We start from the raw sequence: 18467 nt of genomic DNA on the forward strand, positions 1-18467 counted from the left end.
TGCTACGGTCACAAAGATTCGTGCGAACGATAATCTCGTACGAATCTCCCTGTTTTTCCATTTTTTCCACGGTCACAAAGGTTCGTGCGAACGCTAATCTCGTACGAATCTCCCTGTTTTTCAATTGTCTTCCCGAATTTCCATTGTCTGAAAATCGTTCGTATGGCGGTCGTAGTAGTTCGTAATAGCATTTGTGAGCGAGGTTATACGCCTCAAACGGGGTCCAGAAGCGAAGGGACAGATTGTTTCCTTCCGTCGGTGGGATCACAATCCTTTCTGCCCCTACATATTTTCCGTATATTTAATTCAATTTATACATACGATCCTTTCTAGGTTTTATGCTATAATTTCTTTCTGCAAAATGGATACTACCACCATGTTTTGTCAATGATTACAGTCTCCTTCAAGAGGTGTGTCAACCATGTTTTGTGTATGTATTTTTCTCTACTCTACTAAATAATTTATCAGACAAGATGGGCCTACTTACACAAACGGAGCCGGTCTCTGGTCGTCTTTTTCCTGCATATTCAGAATATCCCAGACACTACCTGCACTTGAAAGGCAAATTTTGATCACTGAGCAATTGTCTTTCCGGTGAAGCGTATATAATTCACTCACCGACGTGCTAGATAGCAATTAACGGAGCTTTGAAAACCGAAAGCAGGCTTTATGGCTGTGTGCGCAGTGGCATAACAAGGTTGTTTTCACATTGTCACATTGACACTTTAAAAGTGGCTGGAAAGTACCAGCATTAATCAAATCACCTAATACAAATATAAAAATATATGAGGTGTTGGTTTAATGCTTCGCAAAAGTTGAACAGTGTAGTACTTTGTTGTGAGCCCTCACTCTAATAAGCTTTAATAAATTGGTTGACTAGCCTTAATTACCCGTTACAAAATAGTAATTAAGATATTAAATTTCGAATTTTTCCCGTCGTCCCCCTCCCGTCTCTCTCTCTTTCTCTTTCTCTCTCTCTCTCTCTCTCTCTCTCTCATTTTCTACTTTCACAATATTTTCCCCTCTCTTTTGAACATTCCAACCTGAATCGGCTTATAAATTCACTACAATATCGATACGCTTTGGGAGAATATATCACCACTCTATATCTCCCTCCTCTCTCTAATTCACCTTCTTCTTCTTCTTCCTCCTCCTCCTCTATTTTCCATATTTTCAATCCCCCTCTATGTCCCAGTTATTTTTAGTAACATACAGAGCATTGAATACGTCATCGATATGCGCTGATGCTGGTGAAAGCGTTGAACCGCAAGTTACAGTAATCGAACGCACATCCTACATAATTATACACGGCTCACCACGCGTTTAGACTTCCAGAATTCATCGTATTGCTCTACGAGAATCGTACATTGATAAAACTTTATTATATTAAAGCAATTTACCTTTTTTCTAGTCTGAAGGTCGTATAGGTAAATTTGGTCAACGAAACGGCAAATAGCGAAACGTTACGAACGAAAACGCGATAAAGTATCATTAAAAATAACTGTTCTAGTCTGATCAACCTCGTATGGTACGAAATCGTAAACCAATAAGCGGGTTTTATCATGAGCGTCCACAGTTGATACACCAACTGTCGTGTGAACTGACCCCTTCAAAACTATTTTTTCTTTTCTTCTTTTTCTTAATACGCCATTTCTTCATACGATGTTGTATTTAGTCTGTAGGCCTACTCCTCCTTCGCTACTACAATATAGGTGATCTTTTTATACAGCGTTTCTTTCTGTACTAGTTTCGTATACATTTTCCTTGTTTTGAACGGACTGAACATGTATGTCAAGAAACAAAAATCGTCTGCCAGCAAAATATTACCACTTGACCACGATTAAAAGTACATTTCAAAGGGCAGGGGCTGTTACATTCCCACGATTATCATGTTATATAACATGTATACGTGCCATAATGTTTAGGCCATAAAGTCCGTTATTAGCTGTTATGACTGGCTGTCACTTACATGCTAAATCGAACCACTTACATTTATGGTACCAATTCGTAATTACTTTAACAAAGGAGAAAAATGATAGAAAATAGTAATAGCAGCAGCGGTAGTAGTAGTAGTAGTAGTAGTAGTAGTAGTAGTAGTAGCTACATAGGTAAAAGTTGTAGTAGTAGTTTTCACAGCAACAGAAGTAGTAGTAATAGTTGCTGTAGTTGTAGTAGTAGTAGTAGTAGTAGTAAAGTAGCAGAAGTAGTAGAATAATTATTAGTGATAGTGGCAGCAGGCGGTAGTATTAATTGTAAAAGGAGAAGTAGTAGTAGTAGTAGTAGTAGTAGTAGTAAAAATAGTAATAGTAGTAGTAGTAGTAGTAGTAGTAGTATAGTAGTAGTAGAAATCGGACAAGTAGTAGTAGTAATAGAAGCAGTGGCAGCCGTAAAATAATAGTAGTAGTATAGTTGCAGAAGTAGCAGAAGAAGTAGTAGTAGTATTAGTAGAAGTCGAAGAAGTAGTAGTAGATGTCGTAGTGGCAGCAGTAGTAGCGCTGATGATGATGATAATAATAAAATGCTGATACTGATGATGATATATAAAATAGTAATAACAATATCATTACATTAACTCTGTCATAATTTAAATCAGGAATGGCAGTTCAATGACCGCGCCAATCAGTGACGCAATCCTACGTCATCAAATTACACGAACCGTCGATCGACTACGCCAACTGTGTTTTCAAAACATCAAATTTCGTATCACTGAACACTGATATTGACGTGTGAACATGAGAAAGTAAACGACTTTAATTGCTTTCAAAAGATAAAGTGCTTTGTCCTGACCTTTTCTTTTCGTTCACGGTTGTTTTCGGTCAAAATCGGAAATCTTGTGTTTGGGAATCGCACTCCTATGTTATACAGTGCGTCCCAGAAAAAACGAAACCGAGAATTATCGATGTTTTATCATAACTTAATCACAATTATAATTAACAAATGAAAGACACGAAAGACTTCATGCATGGCTGATTGTCAACGAAACGGAGTTAGGTCTTTTGTCGATTCTGCTTGTTGCTACGGCAGGCAGCCAGTGAAAACGAATTCGTTTGATCAAATTATGGAAATGCAAGCACTACTTTAAAGGTACTATGTCCCTTTTGCAGCCAACCTCAAATGCTGTAGAACTTTGCAGGAATTACGAATATGTCATGTATGTCCTATCTGTGAAATTTAAACCTTAGCAGTGTCCTCATATTCAAATTATGCAAGGAAACCCGTTTACTTGCTAGACTTCACTGTCAGACACTATTGAGTGACTGACTGGCTTTTTTTCTTCTTTGGTATACATACATGAAAAGAGTTGTAAAGGGTACATGAGCATTTGTCTACATCAATAACCCACTTCTTAAACTGATTGTATCTTTGCGCAGCATAAAACGTATGACCATTCGGTACAATTGTCTGAAAATCAAGACTATTACTTTAGGGCTCTATAGCCCTAAAGTCAATTCGACAACTAATAGTCGTTATTTTCCCACTTGAAGACATTTTCAAGCCCCACCTTTTTTAGGGAAGTTCTAAATTAGTATTATCTTTCAAATGCAGTTGGAATTTAACTTTTTCATTTTTTTTGGCCTGCAAATGGGACATAGTAACTTTAAACAAACAGAACTTTGTCATTCCTTGCTCATTCTTCCTGATTGAGGTGTCATATAAAAGGGCAGAAACTGAACTTTCTAGAAATGTGGTTTCTTCTTGAAATTCAGATACCGCTCGCCAAATGACTTTTTTAGTTTCCTCTCTTCAAATTGCTTTTAAATCACTCATGCGTGAAATATGCATTATATGAGTTGCATCAAATGAAAGAAGAGGATCTAAGCTTTCCGAATATGTGTCATTTATTAATTATAATTGTAATTGAGTTATGATAAAACATCGATAATTCTCGGTTTCGTTTTTTTCCGGGACGCACTGTATAGTTGCGTGTGTGCACATGCACTGTTGTAGTACCCGCTTATTTGAACGCTCTTGAATAGCGCAATGAACTTGATGACTTGTCTGCAATGAGATTGACAAGAAATCAGTGTCTCAAGTGTCACCGACCTTGCACCCAGGGAGTGCGTTTGAACTTTCCCGTCGCACGCGAAGTGTCATTTCAATAAATAATATGTTCTATCACCTTTGCTAATAACGCCGGTGGATAGGGTGAAGGAAATCTGCCAATAGGGACTTTTAGATTTGCACGACGGAGAACGTGGACTGCCCTTTTAAGGCAATGTGACGTCACTGCCAGTGCCTTAAAAGGACGTCACATGGCCTTAAAAGGGCTGTCCACGTTCTCGTCGTGTAAAACGAAAACCCCTAATGAGCCAGCAAGTTAACGTCATGTTAGCACTTTTCACTTCGTATTCACATTTTATACAACTCTCAAATGGCACGTCACCTGTATACAATATTATATCTGATGCAAACAAGGCGTCCTTTTGATTGCGTTATTAACTGGGCTATTCCTGTGAGGGCAATTTTCCCATAGGCCAATTAAGCAATGCATTGCTTGCATTAGCGTTGTGGCGTGCGCCTGTAATCCAGCTAACAGTCGAAGTTACAAACTGATTCAGCCGAGGACGTAGGTTCGAAACTGAGTCTCGTCTTTCGGATGGTGACGTTTAAAGGTCGGTCCCCAGACGTAAATAATAGGGACTTTTAGATTTGCGTGGACTGATACGTTTGACGTCCATTCAAGGCAGTGCATTAAAAGGACGTCGATCGTAGCAATCCCCATTGTCTTCGTGCGAATCTAAAACTCCCTATTTATATCTGATTGATACACGTCTGTAAAACCCAATACACACACTTGGTTATTTTTTGCATGAACTTTTTGTTAACTAAATCACTCTCTTATTGGCGCGTAAAATACCGCAAAAGTCGCTGGCGGAGTTCTGCGCCAGGGAAATGACGCCTTCGATCATATACGTGCAACGAGCGTAAGGTGTAATCTTAAAGTAGCCATTGTATAAACAAACAAGTATGTATCAATGGAAAGCTTATGTCCACAACAATTCGGAATTTTTTTCTTCAGATTCTTTAAAATACTTAATAAAGTTGTGAAAACATAGAAAACCCGATTTGTCAAGATTAATTTTCTTCCCAAAATCAAACCAGTAAAACGCCCCAAAAATGTGACATATAGGCGCTTATACCCTCAAACATAATACAAAAGATCGTAACCACTTCATGCAGTCTATGGCTTTGGCAGTATAAGTTAGTTGCATGTTTTGATTGTTTTACATAACTTGTATGATTTTTGAATTAGATAAACAAAAACTAAAAAGTGAAGAAAGGATAACGTTGCTTAATACATAAAACTGACGAAAGAAATTATACAGATGAAAGAAATCAATGATAATTAACACAATATGTAGTTAATATATTGCAACTGCCGGTCATCATTCGTGCTCAAATCACACTTACGAACAAAATCACATCAAATCAAACATCGCTCTGTATTTGTTTCATATTTTAGTCAGTGGAGGCTTCTCGAACGAAATTCCGCGACATTTCTTTTCTTTGTCGTAAATATGATCTATTTCAGCCTTTTTCGATGGAAATTACTTCTAACATTCGTCTTCTCAACCGGCTGCGACCTATGCCGTCTAGTTTGGTAAGCAAGTTCGTAATTCGCGATGATACATTACGTCGGTGGAATCAACCCACTCATGATTAAAAATAGACGAAAGCATGTAAACACGTATTTTTAATTCAGAAATTACAATAATTTGAAAACTGGCCTATCGATACCATCAATACCATCGTCACTGGATTCAGACGATGAATACTGCCGATCCAGTTAGTTACTGTCTTGCCTAATTTCACTCATTTAATGGTTAACAAATCATTAAATTGCTGATAATATGGCTGCTATCTATCATCTAACGTGTGTTGAAAGGGCATTGCGTGAATCTGGAAGTGGCACTGCTTTAATTTGCTGCCCGATTTGAATTTGAATTTTGGTTCGTTTATTAGGGGGGGGGGTGCCAACATTCAATGTTAAATGTCTGATTGTGGTCAAAATGTATTTCATGGGAAAAGTTATGACACGTTTCCCTTTCTTTAGATCATGAGCCTTCATTTGACACGCAATGTCTATGTCTACCTATTTACCACCAAGAAACATAACACACATAATGTCGGATTACTGGATCATATTAAAATACAATTTTACTCACATATCCATTGTAGCGATATTCCAATTTAATCCAAATCAAACTCCAAAGACGTACACTGTGGTACCTCAATGTTCCGAAAATGATATGGTAATTTTATTTCGGTCGGCTCGCTATCTCCACGTGGTTGACAGTCTAACGCTAGAAATGGTTCTAGGAGTACACTGCACGTTAGTTGACTGTTGAGCTCATTCATCAGTTATGGTATACGGTTCTTTTGAAAGGCTGTGTCATATAAACATTGGCAGTGACAATCAGAAACCACGAACACTCAACTTCCCCTTTTCACCCCAGAAAGACCCACGCTGTGCATGATATAGCATCTGTTTGGAGTCAGAAGGTCATTAGATCATATCCTTTAACACAGAGTTAACGCCCTTCTGGCTGCAAAAACGATACTATCTACGTCATAAACCATTTTTTCTAAACGTCGCGCTTTTGTTAAAAATCAGTCATACGAAGAAACACAACAATGCAGCACATATAACCTTGAAGGGAAAACCAATATTTTGTCCAATAAAGGCAATAAAGGAAATGTGAGCTTATATCGTTCTTCCTGACTTATGGCGGAAATGGGTGACAAGTGTCATGACAATTACATCCGGTTTACTTTGCCAAGATTTATCATATAGTAAAACGATACACGCATACAGTTACAAAGTGAACATTTGCCAAATGTACACACACATCATGTATATACATATCGCGTTTTAGAATAAATTATCCTGTGGCGTTTGTGTAGTACAGATACATACATTAACATTGCCAAGATATGTGAATATATAACACTGTTCCGATATACGCATACAAATACAAATAACAGTTTGTAACACATGTATAATTGTATTAATACGTTTCTATAGTGAAATAGTATTTTTCGTTTTCATCAAACTACAGTCGAACCTGTCTATAGCGACCGCCCAAGGCAAACACAAAAAGTGTTCTTTGTAGACATGTGGCCTTTGTGGAAAGATTCCTTTACTACATGTTTAAATGAGAAACCATTTTCAAGGAAAACAAAAAAATGTGGTATTTGTAGACAGGTGGTCACTAAAGCAGGTTTGACTGTATTTACAGAGCATTACCAATATCTGTTTAAAAAACACATGAACGATTAAAATCATGATGTCCATGAATGGCTAACCTTGTATTCAGTTTCAGTTTAGATTCATTTTATACCACAGTCTAACTAGGTACCAGGGGGGTGTTTCACAAAGATCCTAAGTAGAACTTAACTCTAAGTTGGACTTAAAAATTATGGACAGCCTTTGGAGTCTTTAAATGACATATATTCAAAAGCAGAAATTCAAGTATTTTAGACTTTTAATTAATTCCACATCCAGAACCTGAAATCTCCTTGATGATAGAAAATATGAATGATTTCAATAAACAATAAATGCCTTTCAAAATAACTTTTACAAAATATTTTCAAAGATGCTAATGGCTTTCCATATTTTTTAAGTCCAACTTAGAGATAAGTTCAACTTAGGATCTTTGTGAAACACCCCCTGGTTGCTTTTACAAAACATATTATCATCGCCATGCACGCTATTGGTGATTTCTTACACTTATACTTTCTTAATATTATACAGGAGTGAAAACCAATAACGTTTTATGGGATCGCTTCGCGCCTAGCCTATGAAGTAGGAAACCTCGCTCTGAAAAAGTAGAATAAAATATTTAAAAAGATAATTCAAGTAATAATTTGGGATGGATTCCACAATATTTATGAGAAAATCAATTCAATAGGCGATCCTTATTAAGACTCCTATGAGAAGAACAAAAAGTCTCTCTTTTTTAAGTGTATTTCCATTCCCTATACACACCTACACTGGGTTGGTGACTTCTAATAATATACATGAGTGGAAATTCACAAAATTTAAAGGCCATATCCGATGAAAAAAAAACTTGAAATAAATGGAAAACTGAATGAATGTAAATTACAAATATAAAGGAATACAAATTATTTGCCCTTTCATTATTGCACGAAGGCAAATAAAAGGAATGGGATCTCCTACCTGCCTCTTAAAATATCAGATTGCCATCCCTCTCAATGAATCGCGTTTATTAAGTTTGAAACGTATATAATAAAGTAATATTGAATGATATCTTACCTTAATACACGTGGGGGCCTGGTGTCCATTCCGGTAATGAAGTTAAATTCTCCGTATCGTTATAGGCCTATTTTCACGACTTTGAAACATGTGTTACTGCGGTCATTAAAACAGCAGTTGATACACTAGTAACATCACTATTAAAACGCCATGAAGAAAGCTAAAAGTGCGAGTTTAATGGGCTATACATTGGCTGTACAGGCAAAGCCAGCTATTATGGTCTACGTGGGGATGCGGGTAGTAGGCCCGTTGAAGATCGCACAAAAAGACCCCCAGGTCCCTAAGGATAATCCCTCTTTATTACCCCATCAATGAACCTTTCTACTTCAATTATCTGGAATATTGATCGATGTGATAGATGGCAAGATTAACTGTAGTCATTATTGACTTCTTGATCGCTCTATTCACCGAGACACGACGCGCTATAAGAAAGAGAAAGAGAGGGATCGAGAGGGGGAGAGAGGTGGTGGAAGGGGTACGTGGGGGTCCCTTTCTGCAGGTGTGTCAGTGTTGTACAGATTACAGATAATGGTGGTGCATTCAACAAGTCGATAGTGACTTTGAGCTAATCCCGTGTCATCTATTAAGTCGATCATTATCTGAAATTGGTGGATATGGATTTTTTTTTTTCAAAGAGAGTAAACTTTTAAAAGGGATCCGGTAACTTTGTCTCAGATTCTGAAACAAAATCCTGGATTTAGCTCATGATGCAATGATAATTTTAAACCTTTAGGTCAGTCAGGAACCCCATGACTTTTACAAGCCGATCGCCTGTCTGATTATCAAGATATTTATGATTTGAATTACAAATTTTGAAAACCCTTTGCCAAACGGTTTTCCTAACACTAGAGTCTATTGGGGAAAACGAGTATGGTAAAACCGGTCACTCAAAGATTTTTACTTTTTTGAGGCACTTCTTGATCATTTTGAAGCACGATTTTTTTGTCAGGGCTTCAATATTACACCATATCACAGACACTGATAACACGTAGGACCGTGCATTTCATATTGAACATTTAAACGATGGCTTTAAACACCCTTTTTTCCTCTTTCCATAGGTTTCGTTTATTATACAATTATATACAAACATAAACGAATCATAACGTGACATCATAACAATCACGAAGAATCTCTTGCCCACACAAGGTTCTTATTCCTTTAACTCAGATTGATGTATGAATGTAGGACACACTGTTCTTATTCATATTAAGATTACAAAAATTCAGAGATCATATCTTCTTGAAAGACGGAAACTGACGTATCCTCAATGCGCGTATACTAGAGAAGAGGATCAACGTTACCAGAAGTTTTAAAACCACAGAACTGAAAGTACGTTTTTTTAAAAAAAAGTTTTGGGCTTAAAATGGATGTTTTTCACATTTCTACAAGCCGAAATAGAGGACGAGCTTCATGTTTTGTCTCCTTCTAACGCCAGACTAACTTCACAATCACGATACCATGTTTTTTTTTTCTTCTTCTTTTTCTTTTTTCTTAAATGTCTTTTTATGTTCATGCCTTCTTCGTGCATGCATATTTCATGCTTTATTTGATGTAAATAGTAAAAATTCATTTGTATTATTTAGATGTGAATGAAAAATCATATTCTATATGATAATATTAACATGCAGATTATTTTATGTATTGATTTTGTTATTGTTATTGTTGTTATTGTTTGTGAAAAGCAATGGAGAAAATAAAATATCATTAAAAACAAATAAAAATAAAAATAAAATGGTGCAATCATAACAGATACTTACAGGTACATAATTCCTGCAGTTTTCACATAATATTCTAAGAACAAACATTAACAATATTCCTTTTTGTAATTACTACAAATTAATGATGCACACATACAGTGCTAAAATTGAACAAATGGTCGACAATTTCGACACGCCATCATGACTCTAATCGGAGTTACTATAAACTCCTTCCTTTTTTATTGGAAGTTCGCTTTAAAGAAGCTCCACAGTCCCTCCAACTCTGTATCCACATCACTCCCTCCTCTCCCTCCCTTCTTCTCTATCTCCCCCCCTCTCTCTCTCTCTCTCTCTCTCTCTTTCACTCTCTCTCTGTCACTCTCTCTTTCTCTCTCTCTCTCCCTATCTCTCTATCTCCTCCTCTCCATATCTATTTCCCAATCTGTACCTCTTCTCTCTCCCTTTCTATATCTCTCTCATCCTCCCTCTCTCTCTCTCTCTCCCTCCCTCTCATCCACTCCATATATATTATTATTATACTCTATACAGTAGTAATACTCTAATGGGGATGAAGCAATGATTTTGTTGTTGGTTCAATACGTTCCATAAAATAAAATGCGTCCACGAAGGGAGCATGAAATGGTATCAATGTAAACAAGAAAAAGAAAATCTCCTGATAAAATACAAACTTGGTTATTTATAAATGTAGAAATAAAGATTCTGTACAAGTATCATGCCCATGATCCAACAGTTTATTTATAAAAGTTCTGTTCACAATTCTTTTGGAAGTAACCGCTTCCTTTTAATATCAAGTGAAAGAACAAACTCAAGACTTCCATCACTCAATTGTTTCTCCTAATCTCTCTTTATTCTATTATCTCTTGAAATATATACATATCTGATTTGATTTGATATTCATTAATATCCATCATAACACAAACATGTACTTTAAACAAATAGGGTCACATCCATTCAATTCAATTCAATAAACGTAATTCCTTCACAAAAAACACAAGGAGGCGGAATTCCCTAAACGCACAAGGCTTCTGGTGGGATCGCCATAACAACCAGACATATAATACATACAAAATACATGATAATCATAATCAACACTAAATACCAACTAAAATAAAGAGATTGAGAAAAATTAAAAGGATGATATAAATTCATATTTAAAAAAAAAACATACATAGAAAAAAGGGTTCGTGATAACTACAGCTTGAGCTGTCCTCATCGTAAATAAAATATTCATGCCATAAATAAACATATTATCAGTTATGTAATCAGTTCAACTAATACACCAATGGGTGTTTCACAAAGATCCTAAGTCGAACTTAAATCTAAGTTGGACTTAAACACTATAGAGAGCAATTTGAAGCCTAAAACAAAATATATTTAAAAGCAAACATTCAAGTATTTTAGACTTTTCATAAATTCCACATCAAGAACATGAAATCTCTTTGATAATGGAAAATAGGAATGATTTGGATCAACATTTTATGCCTTTTAAAAGAACTGTTACAAAAAAGTCATAGATGCTAACGGCTTTCCATGATTATTAAGTCCAACTTAGATATAAGTTCGACATAGGATCTTTGTGAAACACCCCCTGGTATGTATGATTTATCATTACCATACTCTTTAAACTTACCTCATAGGCACGTATGCCGGCTCGTGGAGCAGGGTGTCCAATTTATGTACTTTAGTTTCCGTATCCATTTTATTTCCTTTAGTTTCCGTATCCATATTGAGGCAATCTTACTACAAATCACACCAAACACTAAATGAATATACTTCCCATATGCTCACTGTTGTCGCAAACTCGAAAGGCACAACGGGGTGTTATGATAGTCAACTGAGAGGCAAAGAGAACAAAGAGAACGATAAAATAGGACACGCAAGAATACCTCGCTATTGTTATACCTACTTTCCAAAAAGTATGAATGACAGTTATACCTTTTTACAGACAAAGTCAATTTGAAAAGGCCCTAGAAGTACAATGTTGACATTGAAGGCCTCCTCAAAGTAAAGGGCAAATATAGGATGATTCATCATACCATTAGTACTGCACAGGGTTTTAAGTGTTATTTTAGAGTATTGACAATACGATTGTCACTATTGTCGAAAAATAAAATCAAGGGTAATTTCAGGACCCTATTGTATGCCCTGTACAAATCATGTTATGATTATGTAATATGTTATTGTCATGTTCGCTCATTTCAATAGGTGACTTAAAGGCCCACTGCACTACTGGTAGCTACTTGCGCCCTCTATATAACAAACGATGCCTAATCGGTGACCATTGGTCCCCCATGATCCTCTTTTTCTTATGTTAACTGAGAGCTGAGTTGATGAGATAGCCACCTGTCCAGTGACCTTGCAGAGCGGTCTAATCCCTTCTGTAAACTACGGCAGATAAGCTTTAAAAGTCTATTGAAATTGCCCAATTAGCGGGTTGATTTTCGAAAATACATGTGTCTTTTTTCAATTGTTTTAATTTTTAAAATGGTGCCCAGGTCTAATGATATATATTTTTGTTTTCATGTACCTCGAATTGTAGAAATTAGATGGGTTGTTTCTTGTCATTATTTCCTTATCTAAATTCCAGTGATTTCGCTTTCATATTAGCTGTTTTTTTATTCCCCCCCCCCATCTATATGTACTTTGTCATTACTTTTTTTATGTGGTTTTGATACTGTATATGAATAAATAAATCATTTCATTTATTGCTTAATTCATTTAATTTTAATGTGACTTTAAAGCTTACACCAATTTCATAATCATCCCAATTAATTCAAAATAAGATTTAATTCGATTTAATTTTTTAACCATAATATGGACAGTGCCAATATTATCATTGTTATTACTTTTATTGTTGTTGTTATTGTTGTCGTCGTTATTATTATCATTATTATTATAATTTGTACATAGAGTATTACTAATATTGCTATTATATTCATTAACATCGTCATTCATTATTAATACAGTAATTATTGTAGCCAATGTATTCATGCTTTGGATAAGTATCTGACATTTTAGTTCGTATTTACATTCAACTGCAGGCAAGTACTATTTATAAAATATGCTCCCTACGATCTGGAACGTCATGATGTGATGCAGTCGACAAATATCTCCTCATCGTCATGGTAACTCCATATTTAGACAAGGAAAAACAAATATCCTGCCGTGACTTCACCTCACCATAGTACTATTAGAATATTACCATCCTGAGGATTTAAAGATAAGATCGAGTTCTGGTGAAGGGAGGAAATACATTTTTAGCTTTCTAATTCTTTTTATGTCGGTTCGGAAGATTATCATAGTGGAAATTGTAATACTATTGAATGTTCCTTGAAATGAATTGCTATTAGGATGAACAATGTGTTAAATGCTTGAACTAAACTTTTTGTGTAGTCCCATTAACTTATTTTTGTGTGTAGTGTGTGTGATCTTTAAGCAAATAATGGCCCCACCTTGTTAGCAGTTACGATTAATCGCAACTATGTCATAACTCATAAGAGATAGAACACTAGTGCAAACTTGCGATTGATTCGGATCATCCAAATATTTATAAGACGGGATCCTGATTTTATATATTTTAATTTTAATCATTCCAAAACTTCACAGTTCACATCAATTCTTTATGTTACATAATCAACCCATCCTAAATGCTTCAGATAATTTCTTTCTAAATTTAATCGCGATATCAGAACTCGACTTTGCCTTGAAAGGGAATAGGTAACTTATCCTCGTATTATAAACGAAATCCTGGATCTAGCTCATGCTGCAATCATAGTTAAAACCTTTAGGTCAGTCATGAATCCCATGACTTTTACAAGCCGATCACCTGTTTGATTACCAAGATATTTAAGATTGGAATTAGAAATGTCAAAAAATGTCGGCCATACAGTTATGAACAGTTGTGAATCTGTACCACATACCATTATACAGTTAAGGAATACCCTCCTTTTTTCTTGCTCCCTTATCTTTTCTGCAGCTTCCTTAATGAATAATTCTTGGCAGTGTGTTATCAGTTACAATTTGATTTAATGTCAACATATCTATTTTTATTTTATCAACACGTTCAATTTTTTTTTATCCATTTAACAAAAATGTGGTATTGCTGAAATATAATTTGGTTTGTATGTTGCAGAACGAAAATTAATTCTATCATGCATGTGAGATTAATGGTTTCATGTACTATTTTAAGATAAAGTTGAGTTCTGGGGTCCGTTTCACAAAAGTTGTCATCCTTGCTTGTGATTAGTTACCAGCAGATTTGTCACTAATTTTTGTTAATGAAAAAAGGCTTTGTGAAACGCCCCCCTAGTCACGCGATTTACATTGTCAAAACAGCTGCCTAGAAGCGATGGAGAAAGTTTTATTTTGTTGTACATAGGAGGTAATGCATACTATGAGGTTAAGGAAGTATCAAAATAAAAAGATACCCACTTGATCCATCCTGATGAAAATAACATGCACTGAATCGGGTATACCGGGACTACACACACAAATGGTATGAAAGCTTGGTCCAAAATCGTCATCAGTTTCTCGTCATATTATGAATACAAAGTAAGGACCATCAGTTTAAGGGGCTTTCTTCTAATCATCAGCTGGTTCATCGCGTCGGGTCGGCGGTGAAAACATGCCCCTATATTCACAAAATATCGGGGATAATGTAAACAAAACCCTCTCATCTACAAATGGTCTGGTCCAAATTACCCGACACTTTGTAAACAAAAATCTTACGGCAAATCTACGAAAGGTCGCGTACTTAACACGCATCTTCGCTATATATTGCGCTTTTGTTTCACGAAAGGTCATGCAACGCGACCACCCGACCGGACGTGATGACCCGATGATCCGAAGTAAGCCATTTTCAGGTGACATTTCAAGCACGCTATTCTTCCAAAGTGACTTAATACGGATGGAAAAAAAGCAGAAATCGTTCATCTTTTGCTGAGCCCAACCCTTTTCAACAGAGTCCCTTTCCAAAAAAAAACCTAAGCATAGACTTATCATGCAGCTGGTATTTACATTTTTTCCCGGATTATGATGTATAAAGCAAAAGCTAGCTTATCTATTTGCAAATTATACATAAATCTGTAGCTAATTCGCATACTCGACCGTTTTTTTTTCTTCGACTAAGCAAAGTTGATGCAGAGGAGACATATCAGGTTTTCAGTTATTAAAGTACAAGTCTGCATTCTTGCTTCCCATTTATTTAAGAATTTATAAATTTGTCATCTTTCTTATTTTGTTCTTATATCTAGGCAAGAACGCTTGGTTACTTTACAAAGGAACCCTGTATCATTTGACTGAATTCTATCTGAAATGCATGGATTAATTGTTGAGGACCAAACGACAAGGAGTTGCAGTTACGTAAGTCTAGCAACGTTCTAGCGAAAGAAGAGAAAAAGAGGAAGGAGCTTAGGAGAGAGGTATATGGAAGATACCAAACTATTGGGAATAAGTGAAATTGTTTATGTGTTATGGCGCGTATACATTGCGTGTGAGAGTAGGAGAGAGGGAAAGAGAAAGAGAGAGAGAGAGAAAGAGAGGGGAGAGAGAGAGAGAGAGAAAGAGAGGGGAGAGAGGGAGAGAGAGAGTAGGTGGGCTAGATGACTCTGTCGGTGAGAGAGGAAGAGGGACCGCTTCACCTGGAAGAGAGAGAATTTTAAAAAGGAGAGAGAGAGAGAGAGAGAGGAAGCCATACAAAAGAGAAGATTAATAGAGATAAAGAGAGGGAAGAGAGGCAAGAAGAGAGACAGAGAGAGAAAAAAGGAGAAATAGAGGGGGGTGGAATAGGATAACGAAGAAAGTAGAGAGTGGGATGGGTAGAGAATAGGAAGGCAACGAGATATACATGGCTGAGAGAAAGAGAAAAAGAGAGAGAGGAGGAGGGGTGGGGGGTTAAGAAATAGAGATAGAGAGAAATAAGGGGAGAGAGAGAAAGAGAGAGAGAGACAGAGAGAGGGGAAGGGGATATAGAGAAAAAGATAGAGAGATAACCAAATTATGTAGAGGATGTGAGTACTAGAAAGAGAGAGAGAGAGAGAGAGAGAGGGAGAGAGATAGCGAAATAGAGATAGAGAGAAATAGGGAGAGAGAGAGAGAGAGAGAGGGGGGGGGGAGGGGGTATAGACAAAAAGATAGAGAGATAACAAAATTATGTAGAGGAAGTGAGTACAAGAAAGAGAGAGAGAGAGAGAGAGAGAGGGAGAGAGATAGCGACAGGTCGAGGGAGATAGCGGAGAGAAGCACTAGTATATCTCTGACGTTCTGTTATTATGTGCATTGTCTCAGGTAATGTCATTCCTCAGTTCCTTAACTCCTCTCCAATCAGTATGTTTCCAGGCGAAGCCCTACTTCGCATCACGACGTAAAACCACACCAGGTGCATATGAATATTTAACACGGACGAGAACAAAGTCTAGTTAGTCCACGTAATGAGTATTCGGCCCCCCGAGCATTGAATTGAAGTGAATTAACCTACATCGTCGGGGCGATCATTATGCGTTAATTTCATCGTCATGTTGGCCATTCGTATGTACCGAGCAATTAACAACGTTTTTAGGTGACAGACTGATCCCAGAGTTTCCAAAAATTATGCGGGCCTATGACGGTAAAGAGGGCAGTGGCGCCCTTAACTCATTAGGCCTTTCCCCTTTCTTTTAATTCAATTAAGGCCTGTGTTTTAAGTATGTATATAACCTATTTGTGCCGAATAAGAAAGGAGAGGATTTGGTAACCTGGCATGATATAATCATAATACTGAATAATAATAATGAAATTTTTAAAAAAATGAACAAAATACGAGGACACTCATAATAAAGATAATAATATAAGAGACAGGTCAATTAATATTTCATAATAGAAATTCATATTAAGAAAAAAAAATGTGGTTAGTGATATTACTAGTCAAATTTGCCTGATTGCCATATAACGTTGAAAACAACAACAACAACAAGGTTATTTGAATATCAATTTTTTGTAAACAGTTGTTTGTTTTACACTCTGTTTATTTGTCAATACTTTCAGTCACTCCTTTTTGTATTATTGCCCTATTATTACTATGTTTGGGCATGGACCTAGTAGCTCCATGGTTCGAGTAAGTGAGTCAGTCTCTCAATAATACAATTAAAAAAAACTGAATCGTGACTGCAGCATTTGAAATCAGTTCCAGATGATGTTCGTAAATCAAATGATAGGATACATATTTTCTACCTATTTGTTATATGACAGGGCATGGAAATATAATGAACATTGAACGCTTGCCGTTTAAACTTTGGGAATGGTAATGGTCTTCTGAAAATACTTGCCTATTGTTCTGTTTAAAAAATGTGCCCCATTAAGATTTAAACAATTGTTTCCCTTAGTTACCATGAAGAAGAGATAACACATAGAACCACTATGTATATTTCTATCACTAATGGTACGAAAATCAACCATGATTCCATTTTGTTACAATTGATATGTTTATCAGAATTTACATACATTCGATATATTGACATAAAAAGCAGTTAGCCATCACCTTAAAATTTGACAATATATAAAGGGAAGAAATGTATTTAAGGAAGTGGAAAAGGTTCGATGACTTTGCATCCTTTTTCTTCAGACACCAGCAACAAAAATGAAAATGAAAAAGTTTAAGACTTTGGTATATAGAGCATAGATGTGTATAAGTTTGACAGCCTTGAATGAGATAAAATAGGCCCTACTTGAATAATAAGATCAAGACCGAACAATACCCGGGTGTTATCATGAATATATGCAATAAAGTCGTTTCCCTTTTATGTCAATGTAAACATCAAACACCATTTAAAAAAAAATCTACTTGTGAAATGGAACACTCTTATCAGGACGAGTGATGTTTAATGTAGGGGTCCACAATGATGGTATATAAACATTGACATTAGAAGTGCACTTTGAGCAATTTCAGCAATTTAATGGAAAAAAGATAGTCCGTATGTCCTTCCCTTTCGAGTTGTAAACGAAAGCCGGCGCACCAACATGGCCAATTAGATTTAAAAAATGTATTCTATTCCCGTCTACAAAATAAGTATAAATCGGAAATAAATGAACGCCTATAACTATATATGCTTACGAGACTTACAGATTTAACTGATATTGGTTTTCACATACTGAGAAGAACAGATAGGCCTAGATATAAAGGAAAAATGACTCATTATTATTTGTTTCTTTAATAAATATAAATTACAGCGACAGGTAAAAATTGAAAATATAAATAACGTAAGGTCTGCTAATAGTGATGTAAACAAGGCACACAATATACATGTTTTTAAAAAAAAACATATTGAGAAAAAAAGGAAAGGAAGCAAAGGGTAAATGGCTACTATTATTTTGTTATTGAAATGAATATCAATTATAGCAATATGTTAAAGTAGAAAAGGTAAAATACACTCACCTCCGATTACGCTTGCGTTGACATCAACGTAATGACTCGCAGGATAATTGATGTATTATATCAT

The 18467-nt window shown here is 36.0% G+C and overlaps 1 protein-coding gene across 4 annotated transcripts in view; it reads right to left on the minus strand.

Moving 5' to 3' along the window:
• Nucleotides 1-11792, minus strand: part of LOC755950 (tumor protein p53-inducible protein 11) — a 32398-nt gene extending 20606 nt beyond the window's left edge. Inside the window, exon 1 of one of the 4 annotated variants that reach the window (XM_030989388.1) lies at nt 11627-11792. In XM_030989388.1, coding sequence (XP_030845248.1) covers nt 11627-11721 — 95 coding nt within the window. In that variant the 5' untranslated portion in view covers nt 11722-11792. Of the gene's footprint in view, nt 1-487; nt 679-6167; nt 6455-8278; nt 8510-11626 lie in introns of those variants that run through there. The other 3 variants (XM_030989391.1, XM_030989392.1, XM_030989390.1) reach the window with 3 other exon arrangements.
• Nucleotides 11793-18467: the final 6675 nt, after the last annotated feature.

This window comes from Strongylocentrotus purpuratus, unplaced genomic scaffold, assembly GCF_000002235.5.
Source record: "Strongylocentrotus purpuratus isolate Spur 01 unplaced genomic scaffold, Spur_5.0 spur5_scaffold_18, whole genome shotgun sequence".
In the NCBI taxonomy this organism is placed as follows: Eukaryota; Metazoa; Echinodermata; class Echinoidea; order Camarodonta; family Strongylocentrotidae; genus Strongylocentrotus; species Strongylocentrotus purpuratus.